Source organism: Rana temporaria, chromosome 2 (genome assembly GCF_905171775.1).
Source record: "Rana temporaria chromosome 2, aRanTem1.1, whole genome shotgun sequence".
NCBI classification, from domain to species: domain Eukaryota; kingdom Metazoa; phylum Chordata; class Amphibia; order Anura; family Ranidae; genus Rana; species Rana temporaria.
The window spans coordinates 236,707,300-236,723,518 of NC_053490.1; the positions used below are offsets into that span (position 1 = coordinate 236,707,300).

The 16,219-nt window shown below is 42.4% G+C and overlaps 1 protein-coding gene across 5 annotated transcripts in view; it reads left to right on the plus strand.

The window, feature by feature from the left end:
- The window catches only part of BBX (BBX high mobility group box domain containing), a 93,907-nt gene that overhangs the window by 41,814 nt on the left and 35,874 nt on the right, over positions 1-16,219 (plus strand). For 4 of the 5 annotated variants that reach the window (XM_040336635.1, XM_040336636.1, XM_040336637.1 and 1 more), the window contains 2 exons: positions 6,819-7,017; positions 15,483-15,592. In XM_040336635.1, the coding sequence (XP_040192569.1) occupies positions 6,819-7,017; positions 15,483-15,592 (309 nt within the window). Of the gene's footprint in view, positions 1-2,159; positions 2,619-6,818; positions 7,018-15,482; positions 15,593-16,219 lie in introns of those variants that run through there. The other variant, XM_040336639.1, reaches the window with a different exon arrangement.

Below are 16,219 nucleotides of genomic sequence, written 5' to 3' on the forward strand. Positions count from 1 at the left end.
TAGAATTTGGGGCGGCCGATGGCCGATATATGATGCCGATTTTTTGCGGACGATATTTTAGGCCGATTTTTTTTATTTTTTGGCAGGTGGCGCTAATTGGCACTGGCAGATTGCACTGGATGGAACCAATTGGCAAAAGCAGATGGCACTGATTGGCAGGTGGCACTGAATGGCACTGGCAGGTGGCACTGGTTGGCACGTGGCACTAAGGTGGCACTAATTGGCACTGGCAGGTGGCACTAATTGGCACTGGCAGGTGGCACTAATTGGCATGTGGCACTGGATGGTACTGGCAGGTGGCACTAATTGGCAATAGTTAGCACTGGCAGGTGGCACTGGATGGCCTTGGCAGGTGGCACTGGATGGCACTGGCAGGTGGCACTGGATGGCACTGGCAGATGGCACTGGGTGGCATTGGCAGGTGGCACTGGATGGCATTGGCAATGCCAGGTGGCACTGGATGGCACTAGATGGCATTAGCAGGTGGCACTGGATGGTATTGGCAGGTGGCACTGGATGGTATTGGCAGGTGGCACTGGATGGTATTGGCAGGTGGCACTGGATGGCATTGACAGGTGGCACTGGATGGCATTGACAGGTGGCACTGGATGGCATTAACAGATGGCACTAGTTGGCATTGGCAGGTGGCACTAGTTGGCATGGCATTGGCAGGTGGCACTGGCTGGTTGGCATTAGCAGATGGCACTGGCAGGTTTCACAGCACATAATGTAGCTGAATGTGTGAAACTCTCTCTTCATACAGTTTCACAACTGCTGCAGAGAGAAAGAGGAGCTCAGATTCATTGCGATGTTGAAGGTGGGCGGGACCCGGTTTGGGCGGGGCTCAGCTGTCCACCAGCCAATGGGATGAGATCATTGGCTGGATAGCTGCTGAGTCCCGCCCACCCCGGGTCCCGCCCACCTTCAACATCGCAACGAATCTGAGCTCCTCTTTCTCTCTGCAGCAGTTGTGAAACTGTATGAAGAGAGAGTTTCACACATTCAGCTACATTATGTACTGTGAGAGCAGAGAGAGAGAGGAGCTCAGATTCATCGTGATGTTGGAGGTGGGCGGGACCCGGGGTGGGCGGGACCCAGCAGCTATCCAGCCAATGATCTCATCCCATTGGCTGGTGTTGGACAGCTGAGTCCCGCCCACCCTGGGTCCCGCCCACCCCGACATCAGTCCGACAGCTCCATTCTCCTTCACACACACGGCACTGCTCTGCAGACAGTGTGGAGAAGGGAGGGGGAACCCCATGTTCCTCCTTCCTTCTCCACACTCTGCTGATGCAGATCTGCTAAATATCGGCCACATTTGGATAATAATCGGCCGATGCCGATTTCTCCAAAATGACTGAATATCGGCCCGATATATCGGCCGGCCGATATATCGGTCGACCTCTACTTGTAACTGTTAGCCTTGCAATGCCTCATAGGACTTGTAGTTTTGCAACAGCTGGAGGGCCGCCAGTTTGACACCCCTGCTCTAAACCATTCCATTGTAGCTCTGCTGGAAGGTGAGCCTCCGCCACAGTCTCAAGTCTTTTGCAGACTCTAAAGGCTTTCTTCTAAGAATGCCCTGTATTTGGCTCCATCCATCTTCCCCCTATTTCTGACCAGCTTCACTGTCTCTGCTGAAGAAGAAACTACCATGTTTGTACATTAAGCCTTGGGCACCTTTTACACTTGTGCGACTTCACCGTGATTTTGCGGCCACGATTTTGCCGTGATTTCAAGGAATGCCTGTGTAATTGGCATCAAAATCAGACCAAAGTAGTGCAAGGACTACTATGAAGTCAGAATGACTTGAAGTTGCACTAATATGAATGGTTGTCATTGGAAATCACGGGGAACGACTTGTCATGCTACTTTGCAGTCCCAAATTGTGGGAAAAGTCGTACAAGTGTGACAGGGGCCTTATCTGGATTTGTTCTGATGTTAACACATTTACCAATAAATTTAATCCACTCATATATATTTATATCCTAACATTCATATACACTAGTAGTGTTCACCTGGCATAGTGAATGACCTGGAACATTAGAGTGTGAGATGCTTTCAAGTAACAGCTATAGTGAATGGTTCAGTGTAATTTGACTTATTTTCAGCCTTATTTGAAGGTTTGCTTGTTTTACTTATTAATTTTGGCATTCTGATTAAACTGACTGGTTGTGTTGTTCTAATGTAAGCTGAATGTCGTTTTTCCTGTACACTATTCCCATGGAGTGTAACTAGTTAGATATACTTCTAAATTATGTCCTAATATCCTGCTAAGGTGTGCTTTAGATCTCTGCGTATACAAATGACTTGCTGGCATATGGCATCCCATAGATAATGAATTCAACTAGTGAATGCACAGCCGTTGTTTTACTTATTTTGGTCAGCAGATGGTGCTATGACATGCTAGTTGTGTTTTCCAGGCGGAGGCTTTTTTTTTTTCTTTTCTCTTCTCTTTCTATTGAAGCTGAAACAGAAACTTGAAAGTATAGAATAGTAAAGGGCCAGGACTGGCATCCATGCAATTTCTGTATGTTTAATCCTTAGTGTTTACCTAGTGTACGTAACTTGCCTGCATGTGGACGATTTACGAGTCAAAGGGAAGTAAATATGTCACGGTGAGGAGGTGTGGATTCTTATGGCTGTGTACTGTGTGGATGAGTGTGGAGATAGCTGAGTCTGTGCATGTGAGGCTGAAGTCATATCTGGTTGCATTTTTTATATATGCTGTCGCTGCGTCGCACTAAACCTTGCACAGTGTAACTGTGGGGTCCATAGCTTGAAGAGGGAGAACTTTATCTTTCAGGAAGTTGTTGTCTATGATGTCTGCAGCGGCCATCTGGCACCAAGTGTGGCCTTATATACAGAAATAATAGTCGCTTTCACATTTTCATTGACTTACTGAAACTGTAAAATTGGTTGTCATATTGGCTATGCATTCAGCTCTACTGACACTGTATTATTTCAATAGTCGTCTGGCGATGGAGACTGTACTTGTGTTGTGTACAATGACAAGCTGTTAATGCTTGCAGGCCATTGTGATTTTGATAAGAAGTAAAATGATGTGTGTGATATATATATATATATATATATATATATGTGTGTGTGTGTGTGTGTGTTTATATATATATATATATATATATATATATATATATATATATATATATATATATATATATATATATATATATATATATATATATATATATATATATATATATATATACACATAGTGCGTGTGTATATATGTGTGTGTATTACAGACTATTGCTGAAGTTTGCATGGGTTGGACACATATAGGATTTATGAATGACTGACACAAGCACAATGAAAGGACTGTGACATAAGTAACGTTTTATAGAATATGGCTCATCGTGTCAGTAGGAATTGGTTCTATCACTTCCACAATAATATCACTGTTAGGTGAAAGGATTTGGAATTTTGGGGCCAGATTCACAGAAGAAATACGCCGGAGTATCTACTGATACTCCGGCGTATTTTCAAATTTGCCGCGTCGTATCTTTTAGTTTGAATCCTCAAACCAAGATACGACGGCTTCGATCAGACAGGTGTAATAATTCGGCTCCTGCTGGGTGGAGTTTGCGTCGTTCTCCGCGTCGGGTATGCTAATTGGCTGTTTACGGCGATTCACAAAGGTACGCGCGGCCGTCGCATTCTCTTACGTCGTCGCTAGTCGGCTTTTCCTGGCGTATAGTTAAAACTGCTATTTCCTGGTCTATCTTTAGACTTGCCATGTTAAAGTATGGGCGTTGTTCCCGTGTCGAATTAATTTTTTTTATTTTTTTTTGCATAAGTCGTCCGTGAATAGGAAAGGACGTAACTCACGTCGACGTTCAAAAAATCACGTCAGTGCAACGTCATTTCGCGCAAAGCACGGTGGGAAATTTCAAAACGGAGCATGGGAACGCGCCTAATTCAAATGGGGCGTGGATCATTTAAATTAGGCGGGCTTGCGCCGGAGGGATTTACGCTACGCCGCCGCAACTTTACAGGCAAGTGCTTTGTGAATCAAGCACTTGCCCGTAAAACTTGCGGCGGTGTAACGTAAATGCTATACGTTACGCCGCCGCAAATGTACATGAATCTGGCCCTTGAAATTGATTCTTTAGGATGTAGTTGTAGTCTAGATGCTTGTGTAGTTGCTGTAAATGTGCTCTAACAGCAGCCATTAACAATTTTTTAAAGCTGAAGTTTAGGAATATGAAAATACTATCTTTTGTAGTGCAGCTCTCCTTGCACTGCCACCATTAAATATGTACTTTTACCTTCTTCTCCCTTGCTCCCCCTGGCAGCCAGCACTCCTCTCGTACACTCCTGGCAGCCTGCAATTCACCTCTTCTCTCTGATACTTTGCGGGACTAATGGTCATCCATTGTGAGTAAGGACGTCACATCACATAGGGGTTTATAGAGCAGGGGCACAGCACAGAATTCCAACTCCTGCAGTTCACCTTTTAGGGATTCCCACTGGAATTGCACAGAAACATGCTCAACGATCCTGTGTGAGTCCAGTGCAATGCGATTTTCAGCCCATTCATTTTTCTTTGTGTGTTTTAGATTAGCGCAATATTGTTCCTTGTTTTCCATAATATTCAAGGCAAACGCACCCACCCATCCATGTCTCTATGATTTGTTTTCTTTAGAAGTAACTATGAAAAACACCCAAAGCATTTATGTCTGTGGCCATCTTGAGTAAGGACATATGATTAATTTAGCATTTATCTCCTGGAATCCATCTGGCCTTAGCTCAACCATGCATGCAGGAGAGTGTGCTTAGCTGAGAAAAACCCTCTTCTCCTCCTCAAGACCCCTGGGACGTATGACAATATTTGCCTAGGCAAGAGACCAGGAAGTAACCGACGTAATGTGTAAACTAAGTCAGGCCTCAAAATTTCAAGTCCTGAGCTACTAGCCAGGCCTTAAGAGTTACTCGCCACCTGTTGCCCCACCCCTAAACACGCCCTTGTAAATGATCTCATGAAATAACACTGTTAACTGTTTTATTCAGAATTAAGTTTCAAAAATAAATAACTACAACCAGTACGCCTCTACCTCCAACGCCTCCCCCAGTACGCCTCTACCTCCAACGCCTCCCCCAGTACGCCTCTACCTCCAACGCCTCCCCCAGTACGCCTCTACCTCCAACGCCTCCCCCAGTACGCCTCTACCTCCAACGCCTCCCCCAGTACGCCTCTACCTCCAACGCCTCCCCCAGTACGCCTCTACCTCCAACGCCTCCCCCAGTACGCCTCTACCTCCAACGCCTCCCCTCTCCATCACACCTATGTCTACAATCCCTTCTCCCCCTAGCACACCTCTATACCTATAATCCCTCTTCCCAGTATGTCTCTGCCTCCAATGCCACCTCAGCAAACCTATGCTTTGTGCTTTTAATGACCCCCCCAGCACACCTCCTATCACCAGCGTACCTATGCCTCTAATCCCCCCCCCCTCCCCCCATTCTATCATACCTCTGCCTCCAATTCGGTCCTCCTACCCCCATTCTATCATACCTATGCCCCCAATTCCGCCCCCCCCCCCCCCAACCTATCATACCTATGCCTCCAATGCCACTCCCCTCTCCCCCCAATCTATATTATGGTATGATAGAGGGGGGGGGGGGGGCGAATTGGAGGCATAGGTATGAAAGAATGGGGGGAGGGGGGGTGGTATTGGAGGCATAGGTATGATAGAAGGGGGGGGGGGGAGGTATTGGAGGCATATGTATGATATAATGGGGGGGGGGGGTATTGGAGGCATAGGTATGATAGGATGGGGGGAGGGGGCAGAATTGGAGTCATAGGTATAATGGATTGGGGGGGGGGATGATTCAGACCTATGCCTCCAATTAATCTGCCCCTCAATCCAGCACATATGTTCTCTTAATCCCCCCTTACTCCCAGCAAACTTTTTGTTCAGTCCCCAAATGCCTTCAGAACATCACAACAGACTGTCACATTCTTACATACCATTGTACTGCAGCCACTGGGGTCAGGCATTGGTGCACTCATTGGATAAGTGGGAGGTGGAGAGAGGCGGTCCCAGACAGCTGGTACACTGTGCAAAGCTGCTAGCCTATGGGAGGTGGAGCGGGGCGGTCCCATACGGAGGTGGAGAGGGCATTCCCAAGCGACGCCGATTGATACATTGCTTTTCACAATTCTGCTGCTAGCCTGTGCACAGAGATGTGTGTAAGGTGGAGAGGGTCGGCGCTGGCTGGAACACTTTCTTCCTTTGCTTGTGTAGTGCGGGAGGTGGGAAGGGGTATTCCCAAGCGGCAATGTGTGGAAGGTGGAGCAGGGCGGCGCTGGCTGGAACACTTACTTTCTTTGCCTGTGTAGTGTGGGAGGTGGGGAGGGGCGTTCCCAAATGTGTGGAAGGTGGAGCGGGGCGGCGCTGGCTGGAACACTTCCTTCCTTTGCCTGTGTTGTGTGGGAGGTGGGGAGGGGCGTTCCCAAGCGGCAATGTGTGGAAGGTGGAGCGGGGCGGCGCTGGCTGGTTCATAACTTAGCAAAGCTCGCACTGCGAGTGTGTGCGCGGCGGGAGGGGAACTGGATACATGGAACAGCCCTGTCCATACTCGCACTGCTCAAAAATGTACTCGCCAAATGCGAGCAGGCGAGGGAAAATCTTGAGGGCTGAACTAAGTAAATATGATACTAACTATTTACTAATGCTAGCAGAATTCTAATTGTTGTATGAGGAAGACCCAGAATGGGCTGTTACTGGGCAGGGACAATGTGCATGCTTGATCCTTTTTATTGGATATTTTTTTAGTTTTTCTTTTTTCTCTTTTAGTACAAGGATGCATTTATGAAAGCACACCCTGGTTATAAATGGTGCCCTACAACAAATAAACCAATACAAGCCCAATCTCCTACTGTGACAACAAGGAAGAAACTTTGGGCTTTTCCTCCAGACTCCATTAAGGAAATTCCAAGTGTCAAGAAAGAGTCTAAAGAAGAGGAAATGCCACAGATAAATTTTGGCATAGCAGGTGAGTTGATCTTCTCTCTTTTTTTTTTTTTTCTGCCATTTTATCTGTAAACAAAACAACCTGTTAGTCATTATAAAAGCTAAACTTTTAAGAAAAAATCTTTCCCCTTGGGATTGTATAGTGGTTTTGTATAATTTCTTCTTTTAGTTATGGTCGGCACTAAAAACCATAGTTTTTTTTTCTTTTTTTTTGGGGGGGCGGGGGGTCAAGTAAGAATAAAATATACAACAAAAGATATAAGTAGTTTTCTCCAGTCAGCAGATTTATCCATGTGAAGGCAGTTCCATGGCTGTCAATTGGAATGCAGTGGCTGCACGGACGCAGCTGCTGCTCCCAATATGACATCTGTGAGGATATGGGTCCTGTGTGAATGAGACCTTGGATTACTTGTCTAATGTTGCCGTACCTCCTGTTGTGAAGAAAATTAGGTGTGTCTCATCTTTTATTGGTTGCTCAATCAGAGATTTCAGTCATGGCAATGAGTTATTTCTGTGCGGTCTCTTTTTTAAATATTCACTTGTACTTCTCTGGGAATCCTTTGTCACAAATTAAAAAGGAACTTCAGTCCCCTGTGTTTTTTATTTATTTTTTGGGGGTTTCTTACCTTTTCTACTGATTGTCCTAAAAAGAAACATACACCGCTAGTAAATTCAGCGTTTGTCTGTTAAAGCCTTCCCATTTGCTGCCTCCCTCCCCGGTCCTGTACTGCCATCTTCTATGCTGACATCATCAGGGGCCAGGTGTCTTTCTGAGTTATTTTCACCTGGCCCCCAGATGCCTCACTGCTGCACATGCACAGTGTACAAAGAATTGTCCAGTGATTATGCAGTAGGCTGGTGATTGCTTTGAAACCCCATGGGATGTTTGACATGTATACAAGGAGGCTTTGGGAATTGTGAATACGTCATTCTTGCATAGTGAAGAGAATGTGCAAGAGTGGGCCCGGGTCCCCAAAAAGACATATTTGAGGTGGGGGTAGGGTTTTTTTCATTTCTAAATTTAAAAACAAGGGGGAAGAAGAAGAAGAAAAAAAATCAGAGGGTGAAGGTTGGCTTTAAATTTGTACATCTAAAACAAAGATTGTAATAGAAACTAAACATTAGTTTAAGAACATTAAAATCAAATGCAATTGACCCATGACTTTTTTTTTTTTTCCCCTTTTTTAATGTGCATGCAAAGCCAAACTATATTTTTGGATAGAGTTGGATTTTTTTTTTGTTTGTTTCCTATCAGAAAGTTTCTTTTTTTCACTTTCTGTAAAGCTACAGCAAGAAGCAGAAAGGCGATCTCTACAAGTTTGAGGGTATGTTCCAATTATCCAGCAGCCAAAGGGCACGATTTTTTAGCAAATGCACAGGGGTGCCATTGGTTCCTACGCATTAGCAAACATTGTCACTCTTTTGAGGGTATGAATCCACATGGTGCTGAAGCACTAAGCATTTCCATGCAGCTGCATTTTTAAAACAGCTGGGGAGCTTTTTCTCTGCATTTCTTGTGGGTACAAAATCCCATTCATTTAAATGGGCTGCTGTACCCGCGACGTGCTCACACAAGCGCATACACTGTCCTTACAAGTGTGAACCTACTTGTAGGGTACACCAGTCACCAGAAAATGTGTACCCATTTGAAACATTTCCTTCAACTTCTGTTTCTGTGACAATTCTGGATTCTCATCCCTTTCTGTACTGGAGACAATGGTTATCACTGATGATCGATAGTCTAAATTCCCACATCAGGGACACAGACCAAAAAAACTCAGATTTCCTACCCCTCCACATTAACACTGACAGGTTAAGGGAGACCTGTCATGAGAGGAATCTGCCATTGCTGACCTAAAATGCTTAACATTTGGTTATCTTTTTTTGACATGCGTACAAGTGAAATCAGAACTTCTGTTCTGCATTCATGTTCTGGATCTGTGAATCAGAAAGTGCTGAGCCTCTGGATCAATCAACCAGGGATAAGCTCTGTCAGTCTATACATATTTTTCATTACTGATTTTCCTTAAAAAAAAAAAGGATACTTAAAAAAAGGAATGCAAGTGATGATCTGTCCTTGCTTATTGCATAGTTACTAAAGCCTTGTTTACACGGGTGTCCAGGGGATTGTAAAATTAGGTGGATGAGCTGCGGTCTTATCAACCACCCAACCGCAAGTTGGCACGGACGGGCGACAACCATCTTATTACACACTACTGCAGCTCTAGTTTGGCACAATACATTTTATTTAACAGATTGCCTTTGTCAGGCCGCACCATCATCAAATGTGACCTATTCAAGTTAATTTGTCTTGTATCCATCGCACTTGGCTCCACTATGCAATCAAAAAAAAAATGAGGATATTCATGAGGACACCTTGGTATAGTGATAATCCTATTTTTTTTTTTTTCACATAAAGCAAAATAACTCATTGGCCGGTGGATGGGGGAATGTGGCAGTTGCATACCCATGCTACCCTGATTCAAAATCCTTGTTCAGCTTAAAAAAAAAACGGGCATTCATGATGCTTCTGAATGCTTGGCGGCTGATGGTCTAGCGCCTTCCAAAAAAGATCCACCCTGGACCACATGTCAGCTTGGAGAGTGCCGCTCGTGTAAATCAACCCTTAGTTTGCCAGACATTTTCTTGAGATGGGAGGGCAAAGATAATATTTTATCCAGGCCCCTCCCACAAATTTTATAAAAAGGAGGAGAAATGTTACTTTTGAAGACCCCAACCATTGAAAAAAAAACCAAGGATGATTTTCACCAGCATCCAACAATCGATGAATTATTGTCATTGGATATCCTGTTACAATAAAAAAAAGCTTGCACTTTAAATTATTTTGGATAAAATGGGTAGGGGTTAGAATCCTTGTCAAGTTCTTACTGCTATGTGGAATTCCATTAGAGAGGCGACTCCCCACTTCCTGTCCTTCTGACAACTGTTTCACCAGACGGGAAGTGAGGGAAGATCTGCAACAGGAAAACAGACAGCAATAAAAAAAGCTGATTGGGGGGGGGGGGGGGGGTTGTTCAACTCTTGCTTTAGGCTGGCCATACATTATACAATTTTCCTTTTTAGATATACCAAAACCATAGAATATGAGGTCAGACCTAAACACTTTCAATTTGTATGCAATCAGGCAGGTCCTTGTACTACATAGTTAAAAGGTAAATCTAAAGGACATTTTAATTAAAATGTTATAATTACTCTCCTAAAGCCTCCTTGGGCTGTTACTGTTGATGATTTAACTCTCACAGTGGTATCAATGAGTGATAGAAAAAAATAAACTCTCTAATGGAATTTTTAAAAGCAGTAAAACTTGACACTTCCACATGCTACTCAAAACTAAGAAAAATGTGTCCAGGTGGACATACACCTGAAATTGTATACTGGTGCATCTAGAAAAAATGAATATCATAAAAAAGTAAATTTATTTCAGTAATTCAGTTTAGAAAGAAAAATGTGTATATTCTATGGATTCATTACACACAGAGCGATATATTTCAAGCATTTCTGTCTTTTGTTTTTGATTATGGCTTACAGTTAGTGAAAACCCAACATTCAGTATCTCAGAAAATTTGAATATTGTGAAAAAGTTCAATATTGTAGACTTGTGGTGTCACACTCTAATCAGCTATTTAACTCAAAACTCCTGTAAAGGTTTCCTGAGCCTTTAAATGGCCTCTGAGTCTGGTTCAGTAGGTTACACAAGCGTGGGGAAGACTGCTGACTTGACAGTTGTACAGAAGACCGTCATTGACACCCTCCACAAGGAGGGTAGGTCACAAAAGGTCATTGCTAAAGAAGCTGGCTGTTCACAGAGTGCTTTATCCAAGCATATTAATGGAAAATTGAATGGAAGATAAAAGTGTGGTAGAAAAAGGTACACAAACGGGGATAACCGCAGCCTTGTGAGGATTGTGAAGAATTTAGGGGAGAGTTACAAGGAGTGGACTACAGCTGGTGTCAGTGCTTCAAGAGCCAACACACACAGATGTATCCAGGACATGGGACCTGTCGCATTCCTTGTGTCAAGCCACTCCTGAACCAGAGACAATGTCAGAAGTGTCTTACCTGGGCTAAGAAAAACTGTTGCTCAGTGGTCCAAAGTCATCTCTTCGGATGAAAGTAAGTTTTGCATTTCATTTGAAAATCAAGGTCCCATAGTCTGGAGGAAGAGTGGAGAGGCACAGAGTCCAAGTTGCAGGAGGTCGAATGTGAAGTTTTTACAGTCTGCGATGATTTGATGAGCCATGTCATCTGCTTGTGTTGATCCACTGTGTTTTATCAAGTCCAAAGTCAGTGCAGCCCTCTACCAGGAAATTCTAGAGCACTTCATGCTCCCCTCTGCTGACCAGCATTACGGGAGATGCTTATTCTGTATTCCAGCAAGACTTGGCACCTGCCCACACTGCCAAAAGTACCAATACCTATTTTAATGATCATGGTATCACTATGCTTGATTGGCCAGCAAACTCACCTGACCTAAACCCCATGGAGAATCTGTGGGATATTGTCGAGAGGAAGATGAGACACTAGACCCAACAATGCAGAAGAACTGAAGGCCGCTAGCAAAGCAACCTGGGTTTTCATAACACCTCAGCTCTGCCATAGGCTGATTGCCTCCAGGCCACACCTCATTCATGCAATAATTCATGCAAAAGGAGCCCAAGTATTAAGTGCATACTATACTGTATATGGACATACTTTTTAGTAAGCCAACATTTCTGTATTAAAAAAAAAAAATGTATTAGTCTTCTGTAATATTCTAATTTTCTGAGATACTAAATGTTGGATTTTCATTAGCTGTAAGCCATAATCAAAATTTAAAGAAAGAAATGCTTGAAATATATCACTTTTAAAGAAGAAATAGAACTACAGAAAGAATTCCCATTTACTTGGGAGAAAAAAACCTTAACATATTTAGGAATAAAGATTAAACCCAAAGTTGAAAAACTGTATTTGGCCAACTATGTTTCTTTATTTAATGAAATAAAACAAGATATGAAAAACTTAGCAAGGAAACCCATCTCCTGGATAGGCAGGGTTAACGCATTAAAAATGATACTACCAAAAATAATCTATAAATTTCAAATGCTTCCTAAAAAAATTCCAGAGTTTTTTTAAGATAATGAAAACATTAATCTTGAAATACATTTGGCAGGGCAAAAAGGCCAGAGTAAACTACACACTTCTTAGTCGTAAAAAAAATAACGGGGGGTTAGCACTCCCAGACATAAAACGATAATATTACGCGGTAATACTACCAAGGTTAGCAGAATGGACAAATACACACACTAAAAAGAAGTGGGTACAGATGGAAGATATAATAGGCACAACACAATTAAATAAGAATGTTTGGATACCACCTAAAGTTAGAGATTTGGGCACAGAAACGCACAGTATAACGAAGAATGTATTTAAAATATGGGACACACTATATAGGCGGGAAAAATGGGAGTATAACTCCCCATTAATCCCATTAGCCGGCACAAATTTATTTCCACCAGGAAATAAGACACGGATGGGAAAGCAACTAGGAGCTAAAAAATTAAAAGATATTGTCACACACACAAGGTAAAATAAGGTCAAGGTATGATTTAAAAACACCAGAGGGGGTTCAACACTTCAGTGAATGGGAGTACTTTCAGTTAAAACACTCTGTGAGCACTTTACCACGACCGATTAGGGACAATAAAACATTAAACCCAATAGAGAATCTATGTAACATTGAAAAGCCACTAAAACATGGAATAGCGTTACTATACAGAATACTAACGAACCTAGAGACGCAGGGAAGATTGACATGTGTAGAAAAGTGGGGAAACGACATGGGTAAAAAGTTAGAGGATTCACAAATGATAGGCGCAGTGTTCAATTTTGCTGCCGATATTACCACAATCGAAGCAAACTACAAGTGTATGGTACGCTGGCACTTGACCCCAGAGACAATGAGTAAAATACATCCAAATAACTCTGCGCTGTGTTGGAGCGATTGTAAGCAAAAAGGAACGACGATGCACATCTGGTGGGATTGCCGAGAATACAAGAGTACTGGGAAGAAGTTTTAGTGTATATAGAAGAAATAACAGGGGAGAAGGTCCTGCGAAACTCTGACTTGTTTATTTCATGGAACAAAGAAAACAAAAAAACAGTATGGTACTACTCTGGTCCCGGTGCTGCTAAATGCAGCAAAGGGCCTAATTCCAAAAAATTGGTTGCATCCAAAGAGACCATCAATAAAAGAGTGGATACAGCGAGTAGACTATATAGCAGAAATTGAATACTTTGGGCGGGGAGAGCTGAGAGGGGACGATAGACATAGAGCAATATGGGAAAAACGGAGAGCCTTTAAAATGTCAGGAAAATTTGCGCAGGCAATGTTGGAAACAGACAGTTGAAAAAATAAATACATAAGTTAAACAATAATGGAGACATACAGATCCGGGGGGGGGGGTGAGGAGTGGGGGGTAAATAAATCGAAGAACTACGGGTATACTTTAGCTGTATCACGCCGGTGACAATAAGGTTTATTATAATTTTGGTATGTGCAACAACGAATAATTTTTCGTAAAAAAAAAAAACACACATGATGCGAAACCTTACAAGAGACGTTGTGGGCGGAAAGACCGTGAGCAAGTCTCGTTGTCCTTTTTGGGTTGAGTCTGAAGTGGTAAGAAAAAGAAAAGAAATATATCACTTTGTGTGTAATGAATCCATATAATTTGAGTTTCAGTTTTTGAATTGAATTACTGAAATTAAATTTTTTGAGGCTATTCTAATTTTTTTGAGATGCACCTGTATAATATCTGTTGCCTGTTCTCTGACATGGTATTGTGTGATCCATTTTTATATTAGATCAGTTTATGGCCATAAATTAAATAACAGAATAAAAGGAAGCTATTACAAAGTGCACATGCAATTCTTTGCTTTGGGCAGAGCCCGTAATGTAAAATGTGCTCATAACGGGGAGTTTCAGTGTGTGTCGGCTACCATTAGATTGCTTCATTGGCCTTCAGCAGAAGCAGAGATTTTCTTCTTTTAATGCCTACTGACAGTGCTTGCAATACTGACTACATCTACTCTCAGTAGATTTTTGACAATAATGCAGTAAGTGAACACAAGATAAAAGGATAAACAGGCACTTTGTTGCTGTTTGGGAGGTCAAATCCATCTGCATAGTTTCCCCCCCCAAATGTTTTCTTTCTTGTGATGATGGTTTATGTTAGGAAAATGTACTTGTGCCTTATTAGTTTGTCTCTATTGGTACATGGCTTACTTTTCTGAAGCTGACTTTTTTTTTTTTTTTGCTGAAGTCATGTGTAACTTCAATACAAATGAAGTTACACATTACAAATTAATTTAAATAGCTGAAAAAATCTAAATACTTAATACATATTTCCACACACCATTTAACCATCAGCATTTTAATGATATTCCTGTTCTGAATATGGTTACCTTAAAGTGGTTGTAAAGGCAGAATTTTTTTTTAACTTAATGCAGTCTGTGTGAAGAAGCCCCCCCCCTAATACTTACCCGAGTCCCATCTAGATCCAGCGATGTTGCAGGAGTGTCTCGGCTGCCCTGGACTCCCCTCCTCATTGGCGCCATTGGCTCCTGCTGCTATCAATCAAAGTCAGTCAGCCAATGAGGAGAGAAAGGGGGAAGGGTCGGGGCTATGGCTCAGTGTCCGAATGGATAGGTAAGTATAGCATGTTTTTTTTTTTTTTTAATATTAGAGATTTTAGTATCACTTTAACCACTTCCCGGCCAATAGCAAAATGACAGCTGGGCAGTGGTTCAGTTATCCTGACTGGGCATCATATAACGTCCAGCAGGATTACATGCCGGCACGCGCCTCCGGGTACATGCAGCACGGCGATATGTGTCAGTCTGACACACCTCATCTCCGATTGTAGTAAGGAGCCTCTGACGGAAGCTCCTCGCCATGTGGTCAGCGGTGACCAAACATAGCTGATCACAGCGTGAACCAGGAAGTACCAGTAAACGGCTTTCATCGGTTCGCGCTGACAGGGAGAGACGATCGGCGGCTCTCCCTGTCAGAGGTGGGGGGGGGTCTGTGCTGATAATTAGCACATTGATTTTCAGCACAGCCCCCATGAGAAGTACAGATCAGCTGCCAGTCAGTGCCCCATCATTAGCGTCAGGCAGTACCCATAAAAGTGCCTTCTCTTTTGTTAATTTACTTTTTGGTTTGTTAATTGATAAAAAAAATAAAACTATTCACACATCTAATTCTGAAAGCATTCCTAATTTACAGAATTTTTTATTTTTTACACCTGCCTTAAACGTTCCTATAGTAATGTGTGTATATTTACTATCCTAATGAACAGCAGTTGAAAGAAATAGTGACTAGTTTGGTAATGAAAATTTTAACTTGGTTCCACAACACATTGTTTTTCCATTTGGTTGTCCAAATACTTTTCATTGTGCACCCTTATAATTCTGTTTCTTTGGTAGATCCAACACAAATGGGAGGACTCAGCATGTTGCTCCTAGCTGGAGAACACGCCTTGACTGCACACAAGGATCAAGCTATGACTGCACAAGTAGAGAGTACAGAGACAGAGGTGAGTATGCATACCTGTTGCGCTTATCCCAAAAATGTATGTGTGTATGTGTATGTGTGTGTGTGTGTGTGTGTATATATATATATATATATATATATATATATATATATATATATATATATATATATATATATAAAGGTGATGTTGCTTATTATAACGTGAATACTTTAGCTAATGTGTGTAGGAAAATATAAGCACGCAACCCAATAATCCATTGTTTAATAATTTGAATACAAGGATTCAAAGACAATAAGTGTCCATATAGAGACTAAAAATGAAACATGACAAATAAAATAAATCGTCATATAAAAGTCCAACAAGTGCTCCAAAAAATTTTGAAAATAGTTTTCACTCGGTGCTCCTCTTTCATACAAAATCAGCACTGCTTACCAGAGCAGTTGGATCTCAAATTATAGAGAGTTGCGCTCATGCAAGTGTCGGCCAACACGGATAATCCTCTCCCCAGACTCCTCCAAACACTGCTCCTCTCCAATGTGACCGGGATTAAAGATTCTGAAAATCACAGTGGTAATACAGCCGTAGCTCTTGCCAACAGGCTGATACGTGGTGACGTCAAGGAATTCTGCTCCAACTGGTGTTGGACTTTTATATGGTCATTGTATTTAA